Source organism: Erithacus rubecula (genome assembly GCF_903797595.1).
Source record: "Erithacus rubecula genome assembly, contig: scaffold_1183_arrow_ctg1, whole genome shotgun sequence".
Taxonomy (NCBI): domain Eukaryota; kingdom Metazoa; phylum Chordata; class Aves; order Passeriformes; family Muscicapidae; genus Erithacus; species Erithacus rubecula.
The window spans coordinates 1-17067 of NW_027636220.1; the positions used below are offsets into that span (position 1 = coordinate 1).

A 17067-nucleotide genomic window follows, 5' to 3' on the forward strand; every position below is an offset into this window, starting at 1 on the left:
TCCCAGTTCCCTCCCAGTTCCATCCCAGTCCCTCCCAGTTCCCTCCCAGTTCCCTCCCAGTCCCTCCCAGTCCCTCCCAGTCCCTCCCAGTATAAACCAGTATAAACCAGTGCGTACGGTTCCGGTCCAGGCACAGCAGCTCCAGGCGGGGGAGGGGCGGGGCCGAGCCCAGTTCGGTCACGTTATTATCGGAGAGATCCAGTTCCTGTGGGACTGGGGTTACTGGGAGCACTGGGATCCAACTGGGAGGGACTGGGAGGGACTGGGATCAAACTGGGAGCACTGGGAACAAACTGGGAGGGACTGGGAGGGAACTGGGAGGGACTGGGATCAAACTGGGAGGGACTGGAGGGACTGGGACAAACTGGGAGGGACTGGGATCAAACTGGGAGGGACTGGGAGGGACTGGGATCAAACTGGGAGGGACTGGGAGGGAACTGGGAGGGACTGGGACAAACTGGGAGGGACTGGGATAAACTGGGAGGGACTGGGAGGGAACTGGGAGGGACTGGGATCAAACTGGGAGGGACTGGGATGGAACTGGGAGGGACTGGGATCAAACTGGGAGGGACTGGGAGGAGCTTCCTGAGTTACTGGGAGCATTAGGAGCTCTAACTGGTGTCACTGGGAGCTGTTACTGGTGTCACTGGGAGCTGTTACTGGTGTTACTGGGAGCTGTTACTGGGAGCTGTTACTGGTGTTACTGGGAGCTGTTACTGGTGTTACTGGTGTCACTGGGAGCTGTTACTGGTGTTACTGGTGTCACTGGGAGCTCTAACTGGTGTCACTGGGAGCTGTTACTGGTGTTACTGGTGTTACTGGGAGCTGTTACTGGTGTTACTGGTGTCACTGGGAGCTGTTACTGGTGTTACTGGTGTCACTGGGAGCTCTAACTGGTGTCACTGGGAGCTGTTACTGGTGTTACTGGTGTTACTGGGAGCTGTTACTGGTGTTACTGGGAGCTGTCACTGGTGTTACTGGGAGCTGTTACTGGTGTTACTGGTGTTACTGGGAGCTGTTACTGGTGTTACTGGTGTCACTGGGAGCTGTTACTGGTGTTACTGGTGTCACTGGGAGCTCTAACTGGTGTCACTGGGAGCTGTTACTGGTGTTACTGGTGTTACTGGGAGCTGTTACTGGTGTTACTGGGAGCTGTTACTGGTGTCACTGGGAGCTGTTACTGGTGTTACTGGTGTTACTGGGAGCTCTAACTGGTGTCACTGGTGTCACTGGGAGCTCTAACTGGTGTTACTGGTGTCACTGGGAGCTGTTACTGGTGTTACTGGTGTCACTGGGAGCTCTAACTGGTGTTACTGGTGTTACTGGGAGCTCTAACTGGTGTTACTGGTCTCACCCGCAGCCTCCTCAGCGCTCCCAGTGCCGCTGGCAGCGCCCTCAGCTCGTTCTGGGCCAGCTCCAGACGGGTGATGGTGGCCACGTGCTCCAGCAGGGGCATCACCGTCAGCCCCTAGACCAGTATAAACCAGTATAAACCAGTATGAACCAGTATGAACCAGTATGAACCAGTATAAACCAGTATAAACCAGTATAAATGCATTAAACCCATATAAACCATTATAAACCAGTATAGACCAGTATAAACCCAGCTCCAGACGGGTGATGGTGGCCACGTGCTCCAGCAGGGGCATCACCGTCAGCCCCTAGACCAGTATAAACCAGTATAAACCAGTATTAACCAGTATAAACCAGTATAAACCAGTATAAATGCATTAAACCCATATAAACCATTATAAACCAGTATAGACCAGTATAAACCCAGCTCCAGCCGGGTGATGGTGGCCACGTGCTCCAGCAGGGGCATCACCGTCAGCCCCTAGACCAGTATAAACCAGTATAAACCAGTATGAACCAGTATGAACCAGTATAAACCAGTATAAATGCATTAAACCCATATAAACAATTATAGACCAGTATAGACCAGTATAAACCCAGTTGCAACTGGGTGATGGTGGCCACGTGCTGCAGGAGAGACAGTGATGTAATCCCCTAGACCAGTATAAACCAGTATAAACCAGTATATACCAGTATGAACCAGTATAAGCCAATTAAACCCCTATAAACCCATGTAGACCAGTATAAACCAGTACAAACCAGTATAAACCAGTATAATCAATATACACACCCAAAGCCCCCCGAAAATCCCTCCCAGTACAAACCAGTACAAACCAGCAAGCCCAGAACCTCCCTCCCAGTAACCCCCACGTACAAACCAGTATAAACCAGTATAAACCAGTATAAACCAGTATAAACAACATCCCCTAAACCCCCTCCCAGTATAAACCAGTAACCCCGAAACCCCTCCCAGCCCAAACCAGTGACCCCCAAACCCCTCCCAGTCCAAACCAGTAACCCCCAATCCCCTCCCAGTCCAAACCAGTAACCCCCAGTCCCCTCCCAGTCCAAACCAGTATAAACCAGTATAAACCAGTTACCTTGGCGGGCAGGCTCAGCCCCTCCCCCGCTCCCAGTATTCCCAGTACGGCCTCGAAACGGGAGCGAACATCGGCCACGAACCCCGAGCGCAGGGGGTCAGCATCCTGCACCAGTACAGACCAGTATAAACCAGTATGGACCAGTATGGACCAGTACAAACCAGTATGGACCAGTATAAACCAGTACAAACCAGTATGGACCAACATGGACCAATATACACCAGTATAAACCAGTATAAACCAAAAAAATTCCCTCCTAGAAACCCTCAAACCCCTCCCAGTATAAACCAGTATAAACCAGTATAAACCAGTATAAACCAGTACAAACCAGTATAAACCAGTATAAACCAGTATAAACCAGTTACCTGCAGGTTCCTCAGGTGCTCCCGGATCTCCTGGGCGTGGCCACGCGGATCCAGAGCAGCCAAGAGCAGGGACAGGGTGAGCAGGCAACCTGCACCAGTATAAACCAGTATAAACCAGTATGGACCAGTATGGACCAGTATGGACCAGTATGGACCAGTATGGACCAGTATGGACCAGTATAAACCAGTATGGACCAGTATGGACCAGTATAAACCAGTATGGACCAGTATGGACCAGTGTGGACCAGTATGGACCAGTATGGACCAGTATGGACCAGTATAAACCAGTATGGACCAGTATGGACCAGTATAAACCAGTATGGACCAGTATAAACCAGTATGGACCAGTATGGACCGGTATGGACCAGTATGGACCAGTATGGACCAGTATGGACCGGTATGGACCAGTATGGACCAGTATGGACCAGTATGGACCAGTATGGACCGGTATGGACCAGTATGGACCAGTATAAACCAGTATGGACCAGTATGGACCAGTATGGACCAGTACAGACCAGTATGGACCAGTATGGACCGGTATGGACCAGTATAAACCAGTATGGACCAGTATGGACCAGTATAAATCAGTATGGACCAGTATGGACCAGTATAAACCAGTATGGACCGGTATGGACCAGTATAAACCAGTATGGACCAGTATGAACCAGTATGGACCAGTATGGACCGGTATGGACCAGTATGGACCAGTATGGACCAGTGTGGACCAACATGGACTGGTACAGACCAGTATAAACCAGTACAAACCAGTACAAACCAGTATGGAGCTGTTTTTTTGATTTTTGTGATATTTTTGGGGGTTTTTTGGGTCATTTTCAGGATATTTTTTTGGGATATTTTGGGGATTTTTTGGGGCATTTTTGGGATATTTTTGGGTAATTTTTTGGGGTATTTTTGGGATTTTTTGGGGGTATTTTTGGGTAATTTTTGGGTATTTTGGGTATTTTGGGATATTTTTGGGATATTTTTTGGTAGTTTTGGGTCCTTTTTTGGGATATTTTTGGGTCGTTTTCAGGATATTTTTTGGGTATTTTTGGGTCATTTTCAGCATATTTTTGGGTAATTTTTGTGTATTTTTAGGTTGTTTTGGGTCATTTTTGGGCACTTTTTTGGGTCATTTTTGGGATATTTTGGGTCATTTTTGGGATATTTTTTGGGTATTTTTAGGATCTTTTTTGGGACATTTTTTGATAATTTTTGGGTATTTTTTGGTCATTTTTTGGGTATATTTTGGTCATTTTTTGGGTATTTTTTGGGTATATTTTGGGTCATTTTCAGGATATTTTTGGGTCATTTTTTGGTATTTTTGGGTTATTTTTTGGGATTTTTTGGGTCATTTTTGGGTAGTTTTGGGTTGTTTTTTTGGATATTTTTGGGTTGTTTTCAGGATATTTTTCAGAAGTTTTGGGTCATTTTTGGGTATTTTGGGGTTTTTTTTTTGAGACATTTTTGGGATATTTTTTGGTAGTTTTGGGTCCTTTTTTGGGATATTTTTGGGCCATTTTCAGGATATTTTTGGGTCATTTTTGGGATATTTCAGGGGTATTTTGGAGTGTTTTTGGGATATTTTTTGGGATAATTTTGGGTATTTTTGGGTAATTTTTGGGTATTTGGGGTATTTTTTTTGGGATATTTTTGGGATATTTTTTGATAGTTTTGGGTCCTTTTCTGGGATATTTTTGGGTCGTTTTCAAGATATTTTTTGGGTATTTTTGGGTCATTTTCAGCATATTTTTGGGTAATTTTTGTGTATTTTTAGGTTGTTTTGGGTCATTTTTTGGGATATTTTTGGGTCATTTTTGGGATATTTTTGGGTCATTTTTGGGATATTTTTGCGTATTTTTAGGATATTTTTTGGGACATTTTTTGGTAATTTTTGGGTCATTTTTGGGTTATTTTCAGGATATTTTTGGGTCATTTTTGGGATATTTCAGGGGTATTTTGGAGTGTTTTTGGGATATTTTTTGGGAGATTTTTGGGTCATTTTTTAGTATTTTTGGGTCATTTTTTGGGATATTTTTGGGATATTTTCAGGATATTTTTGGGATGTTTTGGGGATATTTTTGGGATATTTTTGGGATGTTTTGGGTTATTTTTTTGGGACATTTTTGGGTATTTTGGGGGTATTTTGGAATATGTTCGGGATATTTTTTGGGAGATTTTGGGGATATTTTTAGGACATTTTTGGGATATTTTTGGGGTATTTTTAGGATATTTTTGGGATATTTTTTGATAACTTTTGGGTATTTTTGGGTTATTTTTGGGATTTTTTGGGTCATTTTTGGGTAGTTTTGGGTCATTCTTGGGTAGTTTTGGGTCATTTTCAGGATATTTTTGGGTCAGTTTTGGGCACTTTTTTGGGTATTTTTGGGTCATTTTCAGGATATTTTTGGGTCATTTTTGGGATATTTCAGGGGTATTTTGGAGTATTTTTGGGATATTATTTGGGAGATTTTTGGGTCATTTTTTGGTATTTTTGGGTCATTCTTGGGTAGTTTTGGGTCATTTTTTGGGATATTTTTGGGTCATTTTCAGGATATTTTTGGGCACTTTTTTGGGTCATTTTCAGGATATTTTTGGAGCATTTTAGATCATTTTTGGGTAATATTTTTTGTGTATCTTTGGGTTATTTTTTGGAATATTTTTGGGTCGGTTTGGGGATATTTTTTGGGATATTTTTGGTATATTTTTGGGGTATTTTGGGGTATTTTTTGTGTATTTTTGGTTCTTTTTCAGGACATTTTTGGGTTATTTTGGGGTATTTTTGGGTTATTTTTGGGGCATTTTTGTGTATTTTTGGGTATTTTTTTTGGGTAATTTTTTGGATATTTTTGGGTCATTTTTGGGCACTCTTTTGGGTAATTTTCATAATTTTTTGGGGTATTTTTGGGTTATTTTTTGGGCTTTTTTAGGTCATTTTTGGGTAGTTTTGGGTCATTTTTGGGTAGTTTTGGGTCATTTTTGGGTCATTTTCAGGATATTTTTGGGTCATTTTCACGATATTTTTGGGTCATTTTTGGGCATTTTTTTGGGTATTTTTGGGTCATTTTTGGTCACATTTTTGGGTCATTTTCAGGATATTTTTGGGTCATTTTTGGGCATTTTTTTGGGTCATTTTCAGGATATTTTTGGGTCATTTGTGGGCATTTTTTTGGGTATTTTTGGGTCATTTTTGGTCACTTTTTTGGGTCATTTTTGGGTCATTTTCAGGATATTTTTGGGTCATTTTGGGGCATTTTTTTGGGTCATTTTCAGGATATTTTTGGGTCATTTTTTTTGGCATTTTTTTGGGTATTTTTGGGTCATTTTTGGTCACATTTTTGGGTCATTTTTGGGTCATTTTCAGGATATTTTTGGGTCATTTTTGGTCACATTTTTGGGTCATTTTCAGGATATTTTTGGGTCATTTTGGGGCATTTTCAGGATATTTTTGGGCATTTTTTTGGGTATGTTTGGGTCATTTTTGGGCATTTTTTTGGGTATTTTTGGGTCATTTTTGGGTCATTTTTGGGTCATTTTTGGGAATTTTTGGGTGGTTTTTAGCCTCTCTCACCTCGGCTCTGTGGCTCCAGCTCCAGCAGCTCCCGGCACATCCTCACCTGGTCCTGCAACACCTGAGGCTGGGCCACGCCCAGCTCGGGCCTGGGGGCGGGGCCAGCAGGTGAGAAAAGGGCGTGGCTCCCAAAAAGGGGGCGTGGCTCCCCAAAAAAGGGGCGTGGCTCACCAGAACAACTCTCGCTCCACTATTGGCTCCTGCCACCAAACTTCAGCCTCACCTGGGATGGAAAAAAAGGGCGTGGCCAGGTGAGAAAAGGGCGTGGCTCAAAGTGGGTGTGGCCCAAAGTGGGTGTGGCCTCACCTGGCTGCAGCGTCAGCTCGTGGTGGGCGGGGCCTGGAGCCCAGGTGAGCTCCAGGTGGGCGGGGCTTGACGTGGGCAGGGCAGGGAGGTCACAGAGCTGATGTCACCTGTCAAGGTGTGCTGGGTGTGGTGGCCACGCTCACCCCCGAGCCACGCCCACCCCCTTAGCCACGCCCACACCGAGCCACGCCCACTCCTGGTTTTTTTTTTTTCAGGGGGAGGATACCCAGGTGTGGCTCGGGCGTGGTCGCCCCTCCCCCGAGCGCCAGGGGCTGGTCAGGTTGGTGCCATCCAGGGTTGCTGTCAACTCTGGGCACTCTGGGTTCATCTGGGGGGAAAAAAGAGCAAAATTTGGGATGTTTGGCCACCAAAAATTGGGATTTTGCAGCCCTAAATTTGTGATTTTTAACCCCAAAAGTTTTGGGACAACAGGTCTACCCCATTGAAACCAATGGAAATTAATGGACAACAGGTCTACCCCATTGAAATGAATGGAAGTTTTGGGACAACAGGTCTACCCATTGAAATGAATGGGGATAAAGGGACAACAGGTCTACCCCATTGAAATGAATGGGGATAAAGGGACAACAGGTCTACCCCATTGAAACCAATGGAAGTGAAGAGACAACAGGTCTACCCCATTGAAACCAATGGAAGTGAAGGGACAACAGGTCTACCCCATTGAAATAAATGTGGAAATAAGTCTGCCCCATTAAAATCAAGGGTTTAGGAACATCAGGTCTACCCCACTGAAGTCAATGGGAATACACAGACACCAAGTCTATTTCTATAATAAATAATTTAAGGACAACAAATCTGAAATCAATTGGAGTTTAGTCCTTTGAAGTCAATGCAGATTTTAGGGGCACCAGGTCTACCCTGTTGAAGTGGATGGAGATTCACTCTCCTGTGGGGCCCCCAGGGGATTTGGGTGTATCCAGGTGATTTTTGGGGTGATCCAGGTGATTTTTTAGGGCACCCCAATGTCCCGACTCACCTTGACAGGCCGGGAGAAGATGACAGCCACCGTTGCATCCTCCCGGTCAACGTGGACACAGATGACCCTTGGTGGTGGTGGGGCTGTTGGGGAGCACCCCAATATCAGGGAGGACCCCAAAACAACAGGTGAGGGGCCCCAGGGGTGGGAGGGAACCCTGAGTCACCTCTGGAAAGGATGCAGCGTAGGTAAACCCAGGCACTTTGGTCCGTGGGGTCGGTGAAGACGGCGTTTTGCACCAGCTCCAGCTCTGGGGAAGGGCAAAAAGGGCACCCCAAAATCTCAGGGAGGCACTGGAGGACACCCCAATATCAGAATGGGGGCGCTCAGGCATGCAGGAATTCAGGCATTAAAATCAATGGGGGGGTTGTAGAGATATCAGGTCTAGCACCATAAAAAGAATTTAGGGAAAACAGATTTACCCCATTCAAATCAATGGGAGGATTTGGGACACCAGGTCTACCCCATTCAAATCAATGGGAGGATTTGAGACACCAGATCTACCCCATTCAAATCAATGGGAGGATTTGAGACACCAGATCTACCCCATTCAAATCAATGGGAGGATTTGAGACACCAGGTCTACCCCATTGAAATCAATGGGAGGATTTGGGACACCAGGTCTACCCCATTCAAATCAATGGGAGGATTTGGGACACCAGGTCTACCCCATTCAAATCAATGGGAGGATTTGGGACACCAGGTCTACCCCATTCAAATCAATGGGAGGATTTGAGACACCAGGTCTATCCCATTGAAATCAATGGGAGGATTTGGGACACCAGGTCTACCCCATTCAAATCAATGGGAGGATTTGAGACACCAGGTCTACCCCATTCAATTAAATGGGAGGATTTTGGACACCAGGTCTACCCCATTCAAATCAATGGGAGGATTTTGGACACCAGGTCTACCCCATTCAATTTAATGGGAGGATTTTGGACACCAGGTCTACCCCATTCAAATCAATGGGAGGATTTTGGACACCAGGTCTACCCCATTCAATTTAATGGGAGGATTTTGGACACCAGACCTACCCCATTCAAATTAATGAGGATTTGAGACACCAGGTCTACCCCATTCAAATCAGTGAGGATTTTGGACACCAGGTCTACCCCATTCAAATCAATGAGGATTTTGGACACCAGGTCTACCCCATTCAAATCAATGGGAGGATTTGGGACACCAGGTCTACCCCATTCAAATCAATGGGAGGATTTGAGACATCAGGTCTACCCCATTCAAATCAATGGGAGGATTTGGGACACCAGGTCTACCCCATTCAAATCAATGGGAGGATTTGGGACACCAGGTCTACCCCATTCAAATCAATGGGAGGATTTTGGACACCAGGTCTACCCCATTCAAATCAATGGGAGGATTTGGGACACCAGGTCTACCCCATTGAAATCAATGGGAGGATTTGGGACACCAGGTCTACCCCATTGAAATCAATGGGAGGATTTGAGACACCAGGTCTACCCCATTGAAATCAATGGGAGGGTTTGGGACACCAGGTCTACCCCATTCAATTTAATGAGGATTTGTGACACCAGGTCTACCCCAATAAAAATTTAGGAATACCAGGTCTATGTAGTCAATGGGACTTTAGGGATATCAAGTCTGCCAAGTGAAAGCAATGGGGATATAGGGACACCAAATCTACTCATTTAAAGCAATAGGATAAACAGGGGAACCAAAACTACCCATAAATGGCCATAGGGATATAGAGGGACACCAGGTCTATGCAGAGATTGCACTGGTGGTTTATAGGGAAAACAGGTCTGCCTGTAAATAGGAATAATGACAGAGAGCTACCAGGTGTACTCAGAAATGACAAATATGTAGGGACACCAGGTCTACCCATAGGTGACAATAGGGACATGTGGGGACATCAGGTTTACCCATAAGTGACAACAGGAATGTAGAGGCACCAGGTTTACCCATAAGTGACAATAGGGACATGTGGGGCACCAAATCTACCCATAGATGACAATAGGGACATGTGGGGCACCAAATCTACCCATAGATGACAATAGGGACATGTGGGGCACCAAATCTACCCATAGATGACAATAGGGACACCAGGGCTACCCATAGGTGACAATAGGGACATAGGGACACCAAATCTACCCATAGATGACAATAGGGACACCAGGTCTACCCATAGGTGACAAATGGGACACCAGGTCTACCCATAGATGACAATAGGGACATGTGGGGCACCAAATCTACCCATAGGTGACAATAGGGACATAGGGACACCAAATCTACCCATAGGTGACAATAGGGACACCAGGTCTACCCATAGGTGTCAATAGGGACATGTGGGGCACCAAATCTACCCATAGATGACAATAGGGACACCAGGTCTACCCATAGGTGACAATAGGGACATAGGGACACCAAATCTACCCATAGATGACAATAGGGACATGTGGGGCACCAGATCTACCCATAGGTGACAATAGGGACATAGGGACACCAAATCTACCCATAGATGACAATAGGGACATGTGGGGCACCAGATCTACCCATAGGTGACAATAGGGACATGTGGGGCACCAAATCTACCCATAGGTGACAATAGGGACACCAGGTCTACCCATAGATGACAATAGGGACATGTGGGGCACCAAATCTACCCATAGGTGACAATAGGGACATGTGGGGCACCAAATCTACCCATAGGTGACAATAGGGACACCAGGTCTACCCATAGGTGACAATAGGGACACCAGGTCTACCCATAGATGACAATAGGGACATAGGGACACCAAATCTACCCATAGGTGACAATAGGGACATGTGGGGCACCAGTTCTACCCATAGGTGACAATAGGGATGTAGGGGCACCAAATCTACCCATAGGTGACAATAGGGACACCAAATCTACCCATAGATGACAATAGGGACACCAGGTCTACCCATAGGTGACAATAGGGACACCAGGTCTACCCATAGATGACAATAGGGACATAGGGACACCAAATCTACCCATAGGTGACAATAGGGACATGTGGGGCACCAGTTCTACCCATAGGTGACAATAGGGATGTAGGGGCACCAAATCTACCCATAGGTGACAATAGGGACACCAAATCTACCCATAGATGACAATAGGGACACCAGGTCTACCCATAGGTGACAATAGGGACATGTGGGGCACCAAATCTACCCATAGATGACAATAGGGACACCAGGTCTACCCATAGATGGCAATAGGGATGTGTGGGGACATCAGGTTTACCCATAAGTGACAATAGGAATGTAGAGGCACCAGGTTTACCCATAAGTGACAATAGGGACATGTGGGACACCAAATCTACCCATAGGTGACAATAGGGACATGTGGGGCACCAAATCTACCCATGGATGGCAATAGGGACACCAAATCTACCCATAGGTGACAATAGGGACACCAGGTCTACCCATAGGTGACAATAGGGATGTGTGGGGACATCAGGTTTACCCATAAGTGACAACAGGAATGTAGAGGCACCAGGTTTACCCATAAGTGCAATAGGGACATGTGGGGCACCAAATCTACCCATAGGTGACAATAGGGACACCAGGTCTACCCATAGGTGACAATAGGGACACCAGGTCTACCCATAGGTGACAATAGGGACATAGGGACACCAAATCTACCCATAGATGACAATAGGGACACCAGGTCTACCCATAGATGACAATAGGGACACCAGGTCTACCCATAGATCCCAAATTTAACCAGTTTCCCCCCAAAAATCCCTCACCTTCCTGCATCCTCCCCTGGGGCAGCGCCTCCTGCTGCCCCCTGCGCGGCGCCAGCAGCCGCAGCCGGTGGTGCCAGGCCGAGAAGTTGGAGAAATCCCGGCTCAGCAGGGCCCTGGCAAAAGCCAGCTCGGCACCGGGATCCCGGCCGGCCGCCAGAGAGCGCCGGTGCTCCCAGGCGTGGACTGGGGGCACCAGTATAAACCAGTAAGGGCTGGGAGCTGCCAATGGGAGCCTGAGGGTCGTGGGGGTATGAGGGTCGTGGGGGTAGATCCCAGTATAAACCAGTAAGGGCTGGGAGATGTCAGTGGGAGCCTGAGGGTCGTGGGGGTAGATCCCAGTATAAACCAGTAAGGGCTGGGAGATGTCAGTGGGGGCATGAGGGTCGTGGGGGTAGATCCCAGTATAAACCAGTAAGGGCTGGGAGATGTCAATGGGAGCCTGAGGGTCGTGGGGGCAGATCCCAGTATAAACCAGTAAGGGCTGGGAGCTGCCAATGGGAGCATGAGGGTCGTGGGGGTAGATCCCAGTATAAACCAGTAAGGGCTGGGAGATGTCAATGGGAGCATGAGGGTCGTGGGGGTAGATCCCAGTATAAACCAGTAAGGGCTGGGAGATGTCAATGGGAGCATGAGGGTCGTGGGGGTAGATCCCAGTATAAACCAGTAAGGGCTGGGAGATGTCAGTGGGGGCATGAGGGTCATGGGGGCACATCCCAGTATAAACCAGTAAGGGCTGGGAGCTGCCAATGTGAGCCTGAGGGTCGTGGGAGCAGATCCCAGTATAAACCAGTAAGGGCTGGGAGATGTCACTGGGAGCATGAGGGTCGTGGGGGTAGATCCCAGTATAAACCAGTAAGGGCTGGGAGATGTCAATGGGAGCTTGAGGGTCGTGGGGGTAGATCCCAGTATAAACCAGTAAGGGCTGGGAGCTGCCAATGCGAGCCTGAGGGTCGTGGGAGCAGATCCCAGTATAAACCAGTAAGGGCTGGGAGCTGCCACTGGGAGCATGAGGGTCGTGGGGGTAGATCCCAGTATAAACCAGTAAGGGCTGGGAGCTGCCAATGGGAGCCTGAGGGTCGTGGGAGCAGATCCCAGTATAAACCAGTAAGGGCTGGGAGATGTCACTGGGAGCATGAGGGTCGTGGGGGTAGATCCCAGTATAAACCAGTAAGGGCTGGGAGATGTCAGTGGGAGCCTGAGGGTCGTGGGAGCAGATCCCAGTATAAACCAGTAAGGGCTGGGAGCTGCCAATGGGGGCATGAGGGTCATGGGGGTAGATCCCAGTATAAACCAGTAAGGGCTGGGAGCTGCCAATGGGGGCATGAGGGTCGTGGGGGTAGATCCCAGTATAAACCAGTAAGGGCTGGGAGCTGCCAGTGGGGGCATGAGGGTCGTGGGGGTAGATCCCAGTATAAACCAGTAAGGGCTGGGAGCTGCCAATGCGAGCCTGAGGGTCGTGGGAGCAGATCCCAGTATAAACCAGTAAGGGCTGGGAGCTGCCAATGGGGGCATGAGGGTCGTGGGGGTAGATCCCAGTATAAACCAGTAAGGGCTGGGAGATGTCAATGGGAGCATGAGGGTCGTGGGGGTAGATCCCAGTATAAACCAGTAAGGGCTGGGAGACGTCAGTGGGAGCATGAGGGTCGTGGGGGTAGATCCCAGTATGGACCAGTATAAACCAGTATAAGCCAGTAGAGCCCAGTACAACCCTGGAACCCCCACCACCCCCATCCCAATACAAACCAGTTTGATCCCAGTCCATCCCAGTTTGATCCCATTCCATCCCAGTTTGATCCCAGTCCATCCCAGTTTGATCCCATTCCATCCCAGTTTGATCCCAGTCCCTCCCAGTTTATCCCAGTCCCTCCCAGTCCATCCCAGTTTCATCCCTGTTCCCTTCCAGTCCCTCCCTGTTTATCCCAGTCCCTCCCAGTTTATCCCAGTCCATCCCAGTTTGAATCCTGCCCATCCCAGTACATACCAGTACAAACCAGTAACCCCCAGCACCCCATCCCAGTACAAACCAGTCCATTCCAGATTGACCCCAGTCCATCCCAGCCCCTCCCAGTCCATCCCAGTTTGATCCCATTCCATCCCAGTTCCTCCCAGTCCATCCCAGTTTGACCCCAGTCCATCCCAGTACAAGCAGCCCCAGGTCCTCCTGGCCAGCAGGGGGCGCCCTCACCCACCCCAAACCCCAATCCCAGCACCCCCAGCACCCCCTCCCAGTCCAAACCAGTATAAACCAGTATAAACCAGTACAACCACTCACAGTTGCGGGGATCAGCCGCCAGCAGGCGCTCGCACAGCGCCAGGTCCTCCCAGCCAGCAGGGGGCGCCCTCACCCACCCCAAACCCCAATCCCAGCACATCCCAGTAAGCCCTCCCAGTACAAACCAGTCCAAACCAGTATAAACCAGTATAAACCAGTATAAACCAGTATAAACCAGTACAACCACTCACAGTTGCGAGGATCAGCCGCCAGCAGGCGCTCGCACAGCGCCAGGTCCTCCCGGCCAGCAGGGGGCGCCCTCACCCACCCCAAACCCCAATCCGAGCACCCCCAGCACCCCCTCCCAGCCCAAACCAGTCCAAACCAGTATAAACCAGTATAAACCAGTATAAACCAGTATAAACCAGTACAACCACTCACAGTTGCGGGGATCAGCCGCCAGCAGGCGCTCGCACAGCGCCAGGTCCTCCCGGCCAGCAGGGGGCGCCCTCGCCAGCACCCAGCCCCGGTGGTGCCAGGCCCCGTAGGATTTGGGGTTCACCCCCAGGCACTGGGACACGAAGGAGAGCTCGGAGGGCACCCTGCCACCAGTATAAACCAGTATAAACCAGTATGGATCAGCATGGATCACTATGGACCGGTATGGACCAGTATGGACCAGTATAAACCAGTATGGACCAGTATGGACCAGTATGGACCAGTATGGACCAGTATAAACCAGTATGGACCGGTATGGACCAGTATGGACCAGTATAAACCAGTATGGACCGGTATGGACCGGTATGGACCAGTATGGACCAGTATGGACCAGTATAAACCAGTATGGACCAGTATAAACCAGTATGGACCAGTATGGACCAGTATGGACCAGTATAAACCAGTATGGACCAGTATGGACCAGTATGGACCAGTATAAACCAGTATGGACTGGTATGGACCAGTATAAACCAATATGGACTGGTATGGGACAGTATGGACCAGTATAAACCAGTATAAACTAGTATGGACCAGCATGGATCACTATGGACCAGTATAAACCAGTATGGACCAGCATGGATCAATATGGACCAGTATAAACCAGTATGGACTAGCATGGATCAATATGGACCAGTATGGACCAGTATGGACCAGTATAAACCAGTATGGACCGGTATGGACCAGTATAAACCAGTATGGACCGGTATGGACCAGTATGGACCAGTATGGACCAGTATGGACCAGTATGGATGGGTAGAAATCAATATGAGTGGGAAAACCAGTAAAAAACAGTAAAAACCAGTAAAACCCAACAAAAAACAGTATGGACCAGTATGGGTCAATTGGATCCAGTATGGACCAGTAAAAACCAGTATGGACCAGTAGGAGGGGAAAAACCACTGAAAACCAGTATAAACCAGTATGGACCAGTAACCCCAAACTCCCTTTTAACCCTTTTCTACCCACTCTAGACCCCTCCCAGTCGCTCCCAGTCCCTCCCAGTTCCCTCCCAGTTCCTCCCAGTTCCCTCCCAGTCCCACCCAGTCCATCCCAGTTCCCTCCCAGTCCCCTCCCAGTCCCTCCCGGCCCAAACCAGTATAAACCAGTACAAACCAGTCCCCTCCCAGTGCTCCCAGTGCGCGTCTCCGCAGGTTCCAGCAGGTTCCCACGTCGGGGTTGGCGGCCAGGACAGAACCAGTGAGGGAGAGAACCTGAACTGGGAGCGGCTCCTGGAACCAGTACGGACCAGTATGGACCAGTATGGACCAGTATAAACCAGTATGGACCAGTACGGACCAGTATGGACCAGTACGGACCAGTACGGACCAGTATGGACCGGTATGGACCAGTATGGACCAGTATGGACCAGTATGGACCAGTATGGACCGGTATGGACCAGTACGGACCAGTATGGACCAGTATGGACCAGTATGGACCAGTATGGACCAGTATAAACCAGTATGGACCAGTATGGACCAGTATGGACCAGTATAAACCAGTACGGACCAGTATGGAACGGTATGGACCAGTATGGACCAATATGGACCAGTATAAACCAGTATGGACCGGTACGAACCGGTACGGACCGGTATGGACCAGTATGGACCAGTATAAACCAGTATGGACCAGTATGGACCGGTATAAACCAGTATGGACCGGTATGGACCGGTATGGACCGGTATGGACCAGTATGGACCAGTATAAACCAGTATGAACCAGTATGGGCCGGTATGGACTGGTATGGACCAGTATAAACCAGTATGGACCAGAATAAACCAGTATAAACCAGTATGGACCAGTATAAACCAGTATAAACCAGTATGGACCAGTAAGGTCCAGTATGGACCACTATGGACCAGTATAAACCAGTAAGCCCCAAACCCCTTCCCAGTCCCTCCCAGTCCCTCCCAGTACAAACCAGTTCTCCCAGTAACGTCTCCATCGCCTCCCGGTACAGCCGCAGTTTCTCCTCTCGCTGCCGGAGCCGCGACGCGTCCGGGGGGCGGAGCTTGAGCCGCCCGTGCTGGGTGCAACTGGTTAGACTGGGATAAACTGGGATAAACTGGGATAAACTGGGATAAACTGGGATCCCATCCCGGCCGGTTCCATTCCCGCCATGGGGGGGATCCCATCCCGGCCGGTTCCATTCCCGCTCCATGGGGGGATCCCATCCCGGCCGGTTCCATTCCCGCTATGGGGGGATCCCATCCCGGCCGGTTCCATTCCCGCCATGGGGGGGGATCCCATCCCGGCCGGTTCCATTCCCGCTATGGGGGGATCCCATCCCGGCCGGTTCCATTCCCGCCATGGGGGGGGTCCCATCCCGGCCGGTTCCATTCCCGCCATGGGGGGGGATCCGATCCCGGCCGGTTCCATTCCCGCTCCATGGGGGGATCCGATCCCGGCCGGTTCCATTCCCGCTCCATGGGGGGATCCCATCCCGGCCGGTTCCATTCCCGCTCCATGGGGGGGGATCCCATCCCGGCCGGTTCCATTCCCGCTCCATGGGGGGGGATCCCATCCCGGCCGGTTCCATTCCCGCTCTCTCACCATTTTCTCAGCTCAGCGCGGGCGGATCCGGGACCTGCAGGCGACAGCGCGGATCCCTGGAATCCCGATAAATCCCGGTAAAACCCCGGTAAAACCCCGCTAAAACCCCCCGCGCCCCGTTTTTTCTCCCGTTCCCGAACCCACCGGAGCGGCGGCGGCAGCGGCGGCTGCTGAGGGAGGCGCGGGCGCTGCCGGGAAATGGCGGCGCCGCGCGGGGCATGCTGGGATACACCGAGGCACAAGGAAAGGGCAACACCGCATCGCAGAGCCGCGCGCGGGGCATGATGGGATACACCGAGGCGAGCAGCGCGCCGCCATGTTGTCGTGAGGGAGCGGATTGCTTTACGGCGGTGAGGC

General features: G+C 49.5%; 1 protein-coding gene across 1 annotated transcript; it reads right to left on the reverse strand.

The window, feature by feature from the left end:
- Positions 1–22: 22 nt before the first annotated feature.
- Positions 23–16766, reverse strand: RABGGTA (Rab geranylgeranyltransferase subunit alpha; the record flags this gene model as incomplete). The annotated part of the gene is given in 14 exon segments (XM_079331926.1): positions 23–205; positions 1355–1468; positions 2454–2558; positions 2819–2907; positions 6390–6579; positions 6583–6792; positions 6922–7023; positions 7693–7775; positions 7859–7942; positions 11451–11633; positions 14104–14264; positions 15274–15389; positions 16079–16183; positions 16711–16766. Coding segments are annotated over 14 exon segments (1728 nt in total), but the record flags the coding sequence as incomplete, so codon positions are not given.
- Positions 16767–17067: the final 301 nt, after the last annotated feature.